Source organism: Archocentrus centrarchus, chromosome 14, assembly GCF_007364275.1.
Source record: "Archocentrus centrarchus isolate MPI-CPG fArcCen1 chromosome 14, fArcCen1, whole genome shotgun sequence".
Classification (NCBI taxonomy): Eukaryota; Metazoa; Chordata; class Actinopteri; order Cichliformes; family Cichlidae; genus Archocentrus; species Archocentrus centrarchus.
In genome coordinates this window covers 31,252,537-31,267,261 of record NC_044359.1, presented here as the reverse complement: position 1 = coordinate 31,267,261, position 14,725 = coordinate 31,252,537, and the positions used below count along the sequence as shown (strand labels likewise).

Sequence of the window (14,725 nt, the reverse complement as noted above, 5' to 3'; positions counted from 1 at the left end):
ATGTGTTCAGCCTTTGACCTTTGGTTGAGTAACTGGAACTGTACTCCTTCACAAGATAAACCCCTCTGTCTATTGTTTGGCTATCTGTCTCCAATCCCTCCCCTTTTTCTACTTTTACTGCTACTTTTTGCTCTTTCCCAATAGCGTCATCTGCTTCTCTGTCAAGGATGTTGGTCTCTGTGGTGCTGAGTTAATGTTTGATATGCTATCAGAGATAAAGACAGAAAATTGTACTCATTTTAGTCCCTTTACTGCAGTGGCTTTCTGTGGAGCAGACCTCTACTCTTAACCCACGTGGACCGGGTTTTTAGCTCCTGCCTGGCCTGCGCCTCTTCTTCATATCGAACTCGTGTTCGTCTGTTTGGACTTACCTGCAACACCTCAGAAGAGTTTTGCCACTCTAGGTTGCGAGTTAGATTTTGAGAGCATCATGAATAACTGGAAGAAAGTGCTGCAGTGTCTGTGGTACCACAGAAATTACATCATCATCGTCGTCACTCCGATTGCATTCCTTCCTCTGCCTCTCATCTCTCCTACATCGGTGAGTGTGTGTTTGTGCATGGAGGTAAATTTTAATTTGTGTTGGTCCTGAATAATAGTAATAATAAAAAACAAAAAACAACAGCAACATCAAAAAAAAAAAAAGGTTGAATTATAGCTAAAGATTTGTATTCACTGACTGTGGACCGATATTTGTAGTGCTCATTTTGTACACGAATGATTCAGTTAATCTGGTATTTTGTTTCATGAATAAAAAATAAATGTTTTAAATGGGAACCTTAACTGAAAAGATGCTACATGTAACATTAACCTTTCAGGTCTTTGAATTGAAACCACAAAAGTGAAGCTGAAAGCTAAAAATTATAATAGAAAGTCCAATTTTCTTTTTTTTTTGTAACACGATTTAAGTCCTTGCTTACTGACTTACATCTTTAGAAATACAAAATCATTCCTGAGTAGATTTATGTGCAGTGCAGTCAACCACAGTTAAACAGGCTAAGAGGACAACATGAGCCTTCAAATGTTTTTAAGTTATCAAGGGCTACAAAGCTTTAAAGTCAGGCGGCTGACCCACACATTTCATCAGAAAGCCTCCAGAATGATGTTGAAATAAAAACAAACATTGGCACTAGCACACAAATGACACAAATTAAACCAGAAAAGCCACAAAATCCCCAAACTGTCAAAGAAATTACAACCAACAACAGCAGGTTTCTCTGTTAACGGCCTCAGCCGCCCCGAGAGAGTCAGGAGTCTGGCCATGGGCTGTTCTTAATCACTAAGCCTTAGAGCATTGATGCTTAGCAGCTCTCTCATTTTCCGTTTACTCCTGCCAACAAAAAAACCTCCAATTCCAAAGAATTTTTAAAGAAAGACTTGCTGCAGTTAATGAATCCAATGACACTTTTTGTAAGTCGAAAATACTTTCACTGCAGGGGTCATTTTGAATTTCTCCTAGCTATTTTTTTTAAAGCTCATCCTCATCTGGGGAAAACAGGTTTATTTATAGCAAAATAAAGACGTTGCATAACAAAGTATAAAACACTATTGAGCAGAATGAAGTATAAGGTGCAGAAAAGCTAAAATATAATGTCCCCATATGACGACACAGGGTCTCGGGAGGGTAACATAAATAATATTCTGATGTCATTTTGGAGATTTACTCTAGCAGACTGCATTTTTGTGTGTAAACAAGTCAAACACAAGTTATGGTAACATTACACGTCTGCAGGCTTTTTGGGTGGCTATAGCTCAGGAGGTTACCTACTGATCGGAAGGTCAGCGGTTCGATTCCTGGTTACTCCAGGCTGCATGCCAATGTGTCCTTGGGCAAGATACTTAACCCCAAGTTGCTCTCCGACACAAGCGTTGGAGTGTGAATGTGTGTGAATGTTAGATCATTGAAGCACTTAGCTTAGTTAATCATGGATGTGCTTGTGTGAGTGGATAAATGTAAACATGCTGTATAAGCGCTTTGAGTGCTAGACTGAGTAGAAAAGCACTATATATAGAACTAGTCCATTTACCATTCAGTGCACTTATCTCTGTCACCAAGTCTCTCACTGTGATAGACTAAAGATAAAGTACACATCAAGGGCTGGTTTTCTAACACAATTACTAAACACAGTCACAGGAAAACTGAATTCATCATCACATTTATTTCATCGTCTTCATTTTTTTTTACCTAATGCATTTAAGTGCTCTGTTACTGTGTGAAACAAAGGTGGCTTCATGGTGCACAGCTGAACCTTTGTGCTTTACACTGCCATTAAAGACACATAAAGATGGTGGGTTCTTTGGCTGCAGCTACACTACCCCTTATGACTTTGAGTCATGGCTCTTATTACTGCTAACGGATGAATTATTAGCAAAATAAAGACTGTAAGATGGAGTCAGTCTATGACCTGTAGTAGCCATAACTTGAACCATACTGAGTCATGATATCAGCTACAGGTGTGCTTTAACAATGTTTTTATTACCTGTTACATATTTTTGTAAAAATATTTGAGATATTATGTAAGACTTTCTTTTAAATAATTGACAATAACTTCTAAAATATGATGCATTTCATGTCATCAAAACTGCAGAGAAGAGTATAGCTGTCTGAAATAAAATTGTAAAGTAGATCAGAGATAGGAAGAGCAAAATATACCCATATTGCAATATTAATATTGCATGTTTTATTTCAGTGTTTTAAGAAATGTTTTTAAGCATGAGGCTTGTCAAGGTTTTTCTGCAGTGGAAAGTTTTGTGTCGGGGAGTTCAAATAGTCTTTATAACTTTTACTGAGGAATCATAATGCGTTATCTTGTCAGACGAGAACACAACATGCTGTTTTTTTTTTTTTTTTTATGATCAAGGGTTGCTACTATCCATGTGTGTAAAGTCTTATTGCCTTTTAAAGAGAAGCCAGAGATAAGACAAAGAACAGAAACTTTAAGTGTATGCACGTTGCTGTTTTTGTGCATCTCTGCTTCTGTGTGCGTCTGCAGAAAATGTTAGCAGATCAAACGTCTCCGTCTGAAAGTACATTAATGCATGTCAGCATGATAATGATTTTTATGCTACTGGCATGTGTTTGTGTTTTTACAGGAAGCCCGATGTGGTTACGCGATCATCCTCATGGCTCTGTACTGGTGCACAGAGTGCATGCCGCTGGCTGTGACTGCCTTACTGCCGGTCGTCCTCTTCCCTATGATGGGCATCATGAAAGGCGGAGATGTAGAGTCCTTATTTATACTTCTGTGCTTTATTATGTGACAACTTACAGTCATGTGAAAAAGAAATTGTGCCTTATTTCAGTTCTAAGTTTTTATATATCAGGACATAATAATAATAAAAAAAAAAATCTAATCAGGCAAATGCAACAGCACACGACATATTATACTGTATCATTATTTAACAAAATTAAGCCAAAATGTAGAAGCAGAGTGTGAAAAATTATGTAAAGCCCTTACTGCTTCCATAGGAATTAGGAGGGAAAGTAACAGCCGGGTGCTGCTAATCAAATGCACTTGGCTGAGTGATCATCAGCAAGTGTGTTAACACAATGCCAAAGAGGAAAGATGTCAGCAAGGATCTTAAAGAAGCAGCTGTTGCCGCCCAACAATCTGAAAATATCATTTTCAAATGGGCCTCAATTCCTCCACAACAATGTGAGAAACTCATAAAGACATGGAGAAAATGATTACATTTTGGCTTAGTTTATATAATATGCTGTGTGTTGTTTTTATTCTGAAGTTGTATTTAAAACATTTTAGAACCTGCTAAGGACCAAATTACTTTTTAATTGGACTTGAGACCAGGAGGTCTTTACTGAAAGTGTTAATCTGACCCCCAGTCACTTTTTTTAGGACATACTTTTACTGGCATGCTAATTCTGCTGATTCTAGCGTCTCATTTTTATTGCTCATAAAGCATATTTGATGATATATGGCATCTGTGTGGGTCCACAGGTTACCTTTGATCCATGTACTTATGTTAGCAACTGTGTGATCTGTTTCAGGTCAGCATTGAGTATCTGAAAGACTCAAACATGCTGTTCGTCGGAGGGCTGCTGGTAGCCATCGCGGTTGAACACTGGAACCTACACAAACGCATCGCACTCCGAGTTTTGCTGCTGGTTGGTGTTCGTCCAGCCCTGTAAGAGAGCCTCGATACATCTGTGCATACGGCAGCATTCAGAATATATTCCATACAGTGCTGTGAAAAAGTATTTGCCACCTTCCTGATTCATACTTACATGTTTCAGATCATTAAACAAATTTTAATATTAGACAAAGATAAGATAAAAATTGCAGTTTTTAAATGATGATTTCATTTATTTATTTCATTTATTAAGGGGAAAAAAGCTGCCCAAACCTACCTGTTCTATGTGAAGAAATACTGCTCCCTTCTTCATCATTTCACCGTCATGTTTAACTCATGACTCTTTGTAATCTTCACCATTCTCACTCACACAGGTTAATGATAGGCTTCATGATCGTCTCGTCGTTCTTGTCTATGTGGATCAGCAACACAGCCACCACAGCCATGATGCTGCCCATCGCCCACGCTGTGCTCCAGCAGCTGAAATCCACAGAGACGAAGGCAGATGAACGTGATATCCAGGCACAAGCAGCGGACAACCATGCATTTGAGCTGGAAGATAGACAAACCAAGCAGGACACAACAGATGAAAAAGGCACAGTGGAAACTGTGTGTAAGTAAAAATGCTACATAGGTGGATGGATTTCTAGAAGAAAACCCTTCCCATAACCTCTGTTTCTTACTGTGTTGGGATCCAGATGAACATGAGCAGACAGATTTGGAGGAGTCCAGAAGAAAAGCCATAGAGATGAAGTATGACCTTCTGACCAAAGGAATGAGTCTGAGTGTGTGCTACTCTGCCAGCATTGGGGGCACGGCCACGCTCACTGGGACCACCCCTAATCTCATCCTCAAGGGCCAAATGGACAGGTAACACATCAATAAATAACTCAACACGCAAAGAGGATTATTGTTTAAGGAATATCACTGCTAATTGTAATGTTTGTGTCTTCTCCTCCTGTCAACGCTTCATCTTTCTTTCTCTAAAGGCTCTTCCCTGAGAATCCTGATGTGATCAACTTTGCCAGCTGGTTTGGATTTGCGTTTCCAAACATGCTGCTCATGCTAGTGCTCGCCTGGTTCTGGCTTCAGTTAACGTTCCTGGGCTTCAAGTAAATACAGTCAGCCACAAAGAACAACAAATAAACCCAAATATTGTTTTAGAGATAAGGAATTTTCTCTCTGAGTTAGAAAATCACACTAAACTGTCCACAATGAACTCTGTGGACTATCCTCTGCACTGTAATAAAACTGACTTTTAAACATTAAGAAATCAGGAGCATCTTTGTGCTTTTCTCCTCAGCCTGAAGAAGGCATTTGGCTGTGGTGAGAAAAACGACAGAGACAGGGAGGCATACGCAGTGATGAAGGAGGAGTACAGGAAGCTGGGGAGCATGAGGTTTGCAGAAGTGGCAGTCCTCACCATCTTTGTCGTGCTCGTGCTTCTGTGGTTTACCAGGGAGCCAGGCTTCATACCTGGCTGGGCCACAGTGCTGTTCAACAAGGAGGCTGCGTGAGTCTTTTGCTGCTCTCTTTAATGTTCAAAGTCATATATATATATATATATATATATATATATATATATATATATATATATATATATAAATATATATATATATATATATATATATATATATATATATATATATATATATATATATATATATATATATATATATATATATATATATGACTTTTACCTATAAATAAAGTAAGGTGCCATCAGGTGTAATCAGGTACAATATTATGTATGGTTATTTAATATGGTTGACATGTTAGTAGGCGGGATATATTAGGGAGTAAGTGAACATTTTGAACTCAAAGTTGATGTGTTAGAAGCAGGAAAAATGGGCAAGCATAAGTGTTTGATCGAGTTTGACAAGGACCAAACTGTGATGGCTAGACAACTGGGTCAGAGCATCTCTAAAGCTGCAGGTCTTGTGGGGTGTTCCCGGTCTGCAGTGGTTGGGCAGGATAAGATGGATGGATGGATGTTTAGATGTTCTGGTCTTTTCACCCAATTTGTTGACTGTAAATATGATATTACATATTTTCTCCTTGTCATGTTTAAACCACAGTATGTAAAGTCATGTTTTCTTGTGTCTCTCAGGTTTGTGACAGATGGGACGGTTGCCATCTTAATGTCAATGCTCTTCTTTGTCATCCCCTCTCAGCTGCCATTTGGGAATTATGGATACACTGATGAAGGTGAAGTATTCATTTTAACCTCAGTATAAGACACTGCCTCTAATAATAATCATGTGACCTAACTTTAACCTCACTGGAGCACTGGGTAGAGATTGCTTGGTAGAATTACTAATTACTAATTACTAATTACTCTTTAATGTTCAAACTTCATCTGGGTACCACAGGTAAAAAGATAAAGGCTCCACCAGCTCTACTGACCTGGCAGGTGGTCCATGAACGAATGCCCTGGAATATAGTCCTGCTGCTGGGAGGAGGCTTCGCGCTTGCTGCTGGGAGTGAGGTAAACATCCATGAACCCCATGTCTTCACCTTTTAAAATTTCATGCTTCCTTATACACTGTCCTAAGACGATTTTGGCAATGGATGCCATTTAAAACATTTAAATACTTTTGAAAATAAATACTAGGCTCTTGTCACCTTACTTTGTTGGGTATCCATGTTTCCCCTCGACTTGCTGCCTGTATGTTGGAGTTTTCAGCGGTGGATGAGAGTGCACTTCGGGCCACAAACTGTTGTTTGGGCTTATGAGCCAAATGGCAGTTCAGAGTACCCAGCCTTCTTGGAGTTGTTGGGCGGATGCTTGAGGGTGCCCCATCTGATGACTCCATCATCCTACTAGGAGACTTCAGCACTCTTGTGTGCAATGACAGTGAGACCTGAAAGAGTGTGATTGCTCGATTTGAACCTAAGCGATGTTCTGTTATTGGACTTCTGTGCAAACCACAGTATAGTGCGGGTGGGGTGCTGCTAACTTCAACTGAGGATATAGTCACGTGGTGGGACTTCGAGGACCTCTTTTTAATTCCACTGAAACACCTTCTGTAGAGGAAGCGGAGTCTTGGAGACAAAGGGGACTCTGCCATCACTGGGGTGAGGTCACTGAGGTAGTTAAACAACTCTTTGGTGGTAGGGCCCCTGGTGTGGACGAATTTTTATCCTGAGTTCAAGAAGGTTCTGGATGTTGTATGGCTGTTTTGGTTGACAAGCCTTTGCAACATTGCATGAAGATCTGGGGCAGTGCCTCTGGATTGGCAGACTGGGGTGGTGGTTCCCATCTTTAAAAAAAGGGACTGCAGGGCATGCTCCAACATTCCTCAGCCTCCTCAGGAAGATCTATGCCAGGGTGCTGGAATAGAGTTTGTCCGTTAGTCAACCTTGGATTCAAGAGGACCAATGCTGTATTTGTCCTGGTCCCAGAACACTGGACCAGCTCTTTATCCTCCCAAGGATATTTGAGTGTGCATGGGGTGTTTGCCCATCCAGTCTACATGTGCTTTGTGGACCCACCCTGTGGCGGGTGCTGCAGGAGTATGGGGTATGTGGCCCAGTGTTACTGGCCCTTCAGTTCCTGTACAATTGCAGCAAGAGCTTGGTCCGTATTGCCAGTAATAAGTCGGACTTGTTTCCAGCAGGTCTTGTAGTCTGCCCGGGCTGCCCTTTGCCACTGATTCTGTTCAGAATTTTTATGGACAGAATTTCTAGGCATAGCTAAGTGGTGGAAGGCTTCTGCCTTGGTGGCCTCAAAATCTCATCTTTGATGTGGTCCTGTTGGCTTCATTAGATGGTGGCCCCCAGCTGGAGCGGTTCACAGGCGAGTGTGAAACGGCAGGTATGACAATAAACACCTCTAAGTCTGAGGCTTTGGTGTGCCCACTCCGGGTCAGGGTCTAGTTGCTGCCCCAAGTGGAGGCGTTTAAGTATCTCAGGGTCTTGTTCATGAGTGAGGGGAGAAGGAAGCAGGAGATCGACAGATGAATTGGGGCTGTGGCTGCAGTGATGAAGACGCTGCACCAATCCATTGTGGTAAAGAGAGAGCTGAGCGTAAAAATGAAGGTGTTGATTTACCGGTCGATCTATGTCCGTACCCTCACCTGTAGTCACGAACTCTGGTAAGTGACCAAAAGAACAAGAACGCGGATACAAGCTGCAGAAATGAGTTTCCTCTGAAGTGTGGCTGGCCTCTCCCTTAGAGACAGGGTGAGGAGTGTGTCCTTCTGGAAGGGGCTCAGAGTAGAGCCACTACTCTACATTGAAAGGAGCCAGTTGAGGTGGTTCGGAGTTAGCAGATCATCCAAATCAGTCCAGTAGAGGAGAGATTTTAGTTAAGGCCAAATTGGTAGACTAAAAGCAAACATCCCCTGAGCCACACTGGTAGCTTTTCTCAAGCAATAAACATTTGTTTATGTATTTTTGTTGTTATCTTTGCAGGCATCTCATCTATCTGAATGGTTGGGAGAAAGCTTGTCACCTCTTCAGAAAATTCCCCCCTTTGCCATCTCAATGGTGCTCTCTCTACTTATTGCCACATTCACCGAGTGCTCCAGTAACACAGCCACCACCACCCTGTTCCTGCCCATATTGGCCTCAATGGTAAACTGAGCTCATAGGTCCACATATGTGTGCACACAGATATTCTCCAAAATTCTAACTGTGCTGTGTTTTGTGTTCTTTTAGGCCCAAAATATTAAGATCCACCCACTCTACGTGATGCTGCCCTGCACCATTGCTTCCTCTCTGGCCTTCATGCTACCTGTGGCCACACCACCCAATGCCATTGCCTTCTCCTATGGAAACCTCAAAGTCATAGACATGGTAAGATTCACATACATATGATGCTGTCATATTTATGCCAGAAGTCAAACATGAGAAAAGACATAATCCGAGCAAATAATTTAATTTCGCAAGCGCCGGTATTCATTCCTCGCGTGTAAATTCAACAACCCGGACGTGGAGAAGCTGTCATTCACGCAAGTGGTTTGCCCATACTGCTGCAGTTTCACGCTCTCATGAGTAACTCTCTGCACTCTGAGCTGGATCCTGCGCACTTCAAGCAACTGGTTTTGATGGCCTAATGTGATTGGTTACTGTGTTAAACTGAGTTATACACTGTGGCAGCAACATAAGCGCTGTTTTAAACCTTATTTGTTTACAATTTGGAAAATAAAGTTTGCCAAATTAACTGTCAACAGTTATTATTTTCAGTGTAGTGGTGGAAATACTGACACTGGATTACTTCTATAAATCTTTAAAAACAGAGGATTCCAAGACAAGCTCTGCATTCCTGTCCCATTAATCCTTTTATGATGTTAAAAAAAATCATGAGGAGCACACATCTTTCCTAAGAAAAAGGAAAAATTGTTTCATAGCCATTTGAGTAAATAGAACTTTCCAAAATGTGAACAAATATAAAACGTGTTTATGTTGCAGTCAGTGAAACAGCTGTACACATCTGGTTGCAGAGCTCCACTCACTGTCGGTTCATGCTCCACTATAATAGTACATCCAGATAATATTACAGGTTCTGTGAGCAGGCAGTCTGTGGAGTGGGCAGGAGAAGAGGCTGTGACAGTGAAGGTTGTTGCTGTCATTTTGTGTAATTCTAAAGGCTCTTATAACTACATTATACAATATTTCTTGTACAATTTTCTTTAATTTTTTATTTTAGTTCATATATTTATGTACAAATCTCAATAGAAAACAGTAACTGTTGACAGTTAATTTGGCAAACTTTATTTTCCAAATTATAAACAAATATGGTTAAAAACAGCTCTTATGTTGCTGCCACGGTGTAACTCGGTTTAACAGTACCCTAAAGTGTCCATCAAAGTGACCAATCACATTAAGTTCTGCCCAAACAGTCAAAAGTCAGTTGTGTGTGAAACTACCACAGCTCATGCAAACTACACACATGTACTGAGCAGGGTTATTATAGTTAACGAAAACGAACGAAATAACGAAAACTGAAATTGAAAAAACATTGTCGTTAACTGAAATAAATAAAAACTAAAATTAAAAGGAAGAAACGACAACTAACTAAAACTGAATTGTGAGTTTACAAAACTAACTAAAACTAACTGAAATTATAGATATTGTTATTTTTTCAAAAGTCTTGTGGATTGATATGAAATAATTTTTTTCCTCTCTCCGAGTTTAAGCTCGGAACGCCGTCGGGCAAATGGGTGCGCATGTGCGTGCGTGCGCACACCGCGCTGCTCCTCAGAGAGTCCCATGTGGTTTTTTTTTTTTTTTTTTTTTTACTATGATAGCACAGATAGCAGCGAGTGTCTTGTTGTGGATGATGTTGTGGATGATGAAAAATGTACGGAACACTTCTTAGTCAGGAAAAAAAACACCAACATCAAAGTAGACCTGAGAAGCGCACACAAGGCAGCTACGGAAACCGCTCTCATCCTACAAGGCAACCCTCCACCTCCAGAGAAACGTGACTACTCGTCGGGTCAACGCAGCCCACAACGTTGTGTTTAGTCCTTGTGCGTTTCCGGCTACTTTATCAGTCAGATAATAACAATCAGGACTAATAATCAAAGCATCAATATAAGGACTCACAAATGTCAGCAAATTCCTGGAGGGAGCTGCTGAAACTATGGGAATGGACGTGAAGGAATGAAGAAAGTGAAAAAACAGGGACAAATATGTTTGCACCCTAAAAACTGAGCACAAAGAGCGAGGACCAAAAAATCCCCAGCACACAACCACAAGGTAATTAACACACGCAATCCAGCTATACATGCATAAATGCGGACATGAGGTCGGACACTTCCGTAGGCTACATAGGCCGCAAAGACCCTGCAAGTCTAATCAGCGAGCATCTAACCAAGCTAGCTCCAAAACAGAAGCAGCATCAGGTGGAGAGAACATCAGGATGCAGCTGGATTTGAGCTTTGACTCCTTCAAGGAGTTTGTTTTTGTCAAACACCACATGTAGCTGTTGTTAATCTGCTGCACTGAGGCTGAACTTTATTGGGAGTTTATTGTAGAATTTATCGAGTTTTGGAGTTCATATTGTTAGCAGTTTCTCCCTGTTGATGTTCATGTGTGTCCTTAATATTACACACATTTAGCATGTAGTTCTGCTGTCTGTGAACAGTTGGTTGCTGAATTTATTTCTTTAAAGGGTATCTTTAAAGCGTACCTGATTAAGTATGAAAATACTAAAACTAATACTGAAACTAACTAAAACTAAGCATAAAACCAAAAATAAAAACTAATAAAAACGAGCAAAACCACTCTGAAAACTAACTAAAACTAACTGAATTAGAGAAAAAAAAGTAAAAACTAACTAAAACTAAACTATAATGTAAAATCCAAAACTATTATAACCCTGGTACTGAGTTGTACATGCGCGGGTTGCTGAATCTACGCGTGAGGAATGAATACCTGCGGTTGTGAAATTAAATTATTTGCTCGGATCGTTTTTTTCTCAAGCCTGACTTTTGACATAAATATAATCTCATAAGCTAGTATGACTATTGGGTTTGATTTGAAAACAGTACAGGCACAGGTGCTCTGTGACATTTGCGTTAATTTTAAGAGCACAGAATCTAAATATTGTGTTAATGATAGTTTGGCTTTGTTGAAGTGATTGTGGGACGAGTGAGAAAGCAAGAAAATTGTCCTTCTTGTCACTTCTTAGTTAAAACAGAGCTATCTGCTGCTAGTATAATCAGTTCTCCATTTGGAAACCTTGACTATTGATGTGTATCATGAAACCTAAAACAACTTCCCTGTGCACTGGCTCATCCATTCTGTGTGCATTTACACTTTACATTACCATACATTTTCACTTATCCAGGTTAGTTTATCTGGATAAAGATTGGGATACTTTAATACCACGTGTAACCAGGCATGACCCGGCTACATTTTCTTGTTATCTTCAGTATTGAGTTATTGTGATAGTCATCTAGTTTTCACCTTTACTGTCCTTTTCATTGTTTAGTAAAACTTATAGACAAAAAAATTTGGTTAAAAAAAAGTGTATTATATAAGTTAACAACAGGACTTACATCACATCGTTGTGTCTTATATCTTTAGCATAGGATTAAAAAAAATTACTTACTAAATTTAACTACAATCTAATATAATAACAACATGCAAGAATGTTAAAGACTATCAGGACAATTGACTCAAGTGGAAAAATAATTTTCAAAAACAGAAATTTTCATAGCAAATACAAACAAGATCCTGTTCAGTTGTGTTAAACCCCTTATGACCTATAATAGAAAAAGTCCGCCCGACCATATCTTTAATTTATACATATGGAATAGTTCAACTCACCATACATCAATAAAATCTTCATAACCCCAATTATAATAATATGTATGAAGGAAATCCATAGTAACTACAGAAAGTAGCTAAAAGTAGCTAAAGTACACTAACCCACAAGGAAACTGAAAACCATTTTTTGTATCTACATACTATGCTAGATAAAGAAATGCCATAGCTTTACATGCTAATGAAAAAGTGCATGGAGTACATTTTGTTGTTAGTATGTTTTATGCGATTTCTGCGAACCTGTTAGAGGAAGGATACAGTGCTCTGGGACAGGTTGAATGCATATGTAAGTGTGAATCCTCTGGTTTATTTATTTAAAAGCAGTTACACAATTATATATATATATATATATATATATATATATATATATATATATATATATATATATATATATATATATATATATATATATATATATATATACACATACACACACACAAGATAAAACATTTACTCTTTCTGTATCATGATCAGAGTATCACTGTTTGTTCCTTCAGGTGAAAGCTGGCTTCATGCTGAACATCATTGGGATCCTGTGCATTAATTTAGGCATCAACACCTGGGGGAAAGCCATGTTTGACTTGGGCACCTTTCCAGATTGGGCCAACACTACAACTGTCAAACCTTGAATTTGTTTAAAGCCTGTAAAAGTCAAATATGATTCTAATGCTGCACAAGCAGACAACGAACAAAATATCACATTTTCCAACTGGGTCTTCAACCCACTTCAAACCAGGGAGAAAAGCTCAGAATCCATTATGTGAAATACACAAAACTTTTCTAACTTTGGTAGACAACAGTTTGTTGTTGCAGGGTTACCATCACTCATAGCGGGAAGCTGAAGAAGAAGAAAAAGAAAAAAAAAATTCAGGTCCTTTAAAAGAAAGAACACTTTTTCATTCTCACTGAAGAAGCAAAATAAGTTAAAGATTAAATGTCAGTTTAAACTTGGTTATAGAAAAGAACAATGAAAGATGTTTACCTGCAACTGAGACAAACTTCCTCATGCCATTTCAGTGACAGAACCAAAGAACACGTTTAAACCAAGGTTGTTTCCACATTTCCCTGAATTTATTATCAAAACAGTCTATTTATTATTTACAGATGATGCACTCTGTGATTATTCGTAGCTTAATGCAAAATGTAAATGAATTTCAATTCATGGTATCAGTTAATTTAACTTATTGCTGTGGTCATTTTGTTGAAACCTTGTTTTTTTGCTGTATTTAATTTTTTTTTATCAGTGTTTTTGTCACACATTTTTTTTCATATGCACAAATTTTAGTTCTTATAATTTGTAAATACCAATGTTGTATTTATAATTGTTAAAAAACAAACAAACAAAAATTTATAATGAAAGTGCTCTTTTTTCTTGCTGAGAAAATCCCGGCCTAACCCCCAAATATGTTATGGCCAAATGGTAAAACAGAAACTCAGCAAGACTTAGAGGCAGAATGTCAAAATTCCCCTTACAGCAAATGTAAAGCTCACTTATTACATGTTGCACCTTTTTTGTTTTAACTATCTAAAGCAGAGGTGGGCAATAAATCAAGGGGTCACATGAGAAATTGGAAATGTTGTTGTGGGCTGCACCGATAAGCTTATACAGAGATTAAAGTAACATTAAGCATAACTGAGTTCAGCTTATTGTGTGGTCCTCCACAGCAGTCACAGTTTTCTATGTGGCCACTTTTGAAAATTAATTGCCCACCCTTGATCTAAAGTATAAAATGTTAAACAGGTTATTGCCTGGCTGAACCAATTTTTTTTACTGCCCTGCCAAAAACACCCCATGAAATAAGCATGACATTTCATTGCAATTTTTTTTATTTTTTTTTATTTAAATTAAGAAGCTAAATATACTATAACATGTTAATAAGCGAGTGTACAGGGCCTGGGAGGCTAACCCTTTAATTTCAAAAGGAGACAAGCTCTGTTTCCAGTCTGTAAGCTAAGCTAACTGTCTCCTGGCTCCAGCTTCAAACTGAACAGAAGGATATCAGTCAAAGCAAATGAGATTTTTAAACGCTTTCGCTTTGAAAGGTTCACTCCAATAATTAGAAAAACTCTGAATATTGTCTTTCAGCGCCACAATAAATTAAACAGAAAGCGCACAAATAAATGGCAGGAACGTGTTACTAAGATTGTGCACAGTGACTACAGAAAAAAAAGTTGGTTGAAGGATAACAGAGATAAGAGGCTGCCAAGAGGATGTAACTGTAGTGGAGGTCAGTTTTCATCCCAGCAGAGAAAGGTGTGTTTTCAGCATTACAGAAGATATGTGACCCATTTCTATTCTGTGGAAATAAAGCATCACTTGAACAAAGTGTCACCTTCAGTCATTCGACACACACAC

The 14,725-nt window shown here is 39.0% G+C and overlaps 1 protein-coding gene across 2 annotated transcripts; it reads left to right on the top strand.

The window, feature by feature from the left end:
* Positions 1–249: 249 nt before the first annotated feature.
* slc13a2 (solute carrier family 13 member 2) lies at positions 250–14,696 on the top strand. Of its 2 annotated transcripts, none has more exons than XM_030746643.1 (12): positions 250–541; positions 3,094–3,222; positions 4,007–4,143; positions 4,464–4,702; positions 4,788–4,959; positions 5,079–5,201; positions 5,393–5,488; positions 6,200–6,297; positions 6,462–6,577; positions 8,506–8,667; positions 8,752–8,889; positions 12,867–14,696. In XM_030746643.1, exons 1-12 carry the CDS (start codon positions 431–433, stop codon positions 12,996–12,998), a joined length of 1,653 nt encoding a protein of 550 aa, XP_030602503.1. In that variant the 5' UTR covers positions 250–430; the 3' UTR covers positions 12,999–14,696. The 2 variants fall into 2 exon arrangements, with proteins under 2 accessions (XP_030602503.1, XP_030602502.1); XM_030746642.1 differs by having other exon boundaries at positions 5,393–5,602.
* Positions 14,697–14,725: the final 29 nt, after the last annotated feature.

Bases quoted from the DNA above. Each gene is read 5' to 3' on its own strand.
- slc13a2 (XM_030746642.1), top strand. From the start codon at position 431: ATGAATAACTGGAAGAAAGTGCTGCAGTGTCTGTGGTACCACAGAAAT. The intron at 4,144-4,463 runs GTAAGAGAGCCT...TCACTCACACAG, and splicing joins GTTGGTGTTCGTCCAGCCCT to GTTAATGATAGGCTTCATGA. The intron at 6,578-8,505 runs GTAAACATCCAT...TTATCTTTGCAG, and splicing joins CGCTTGCTGCTGGGAGTGAG to GCATCTCATCTATCTGAATG.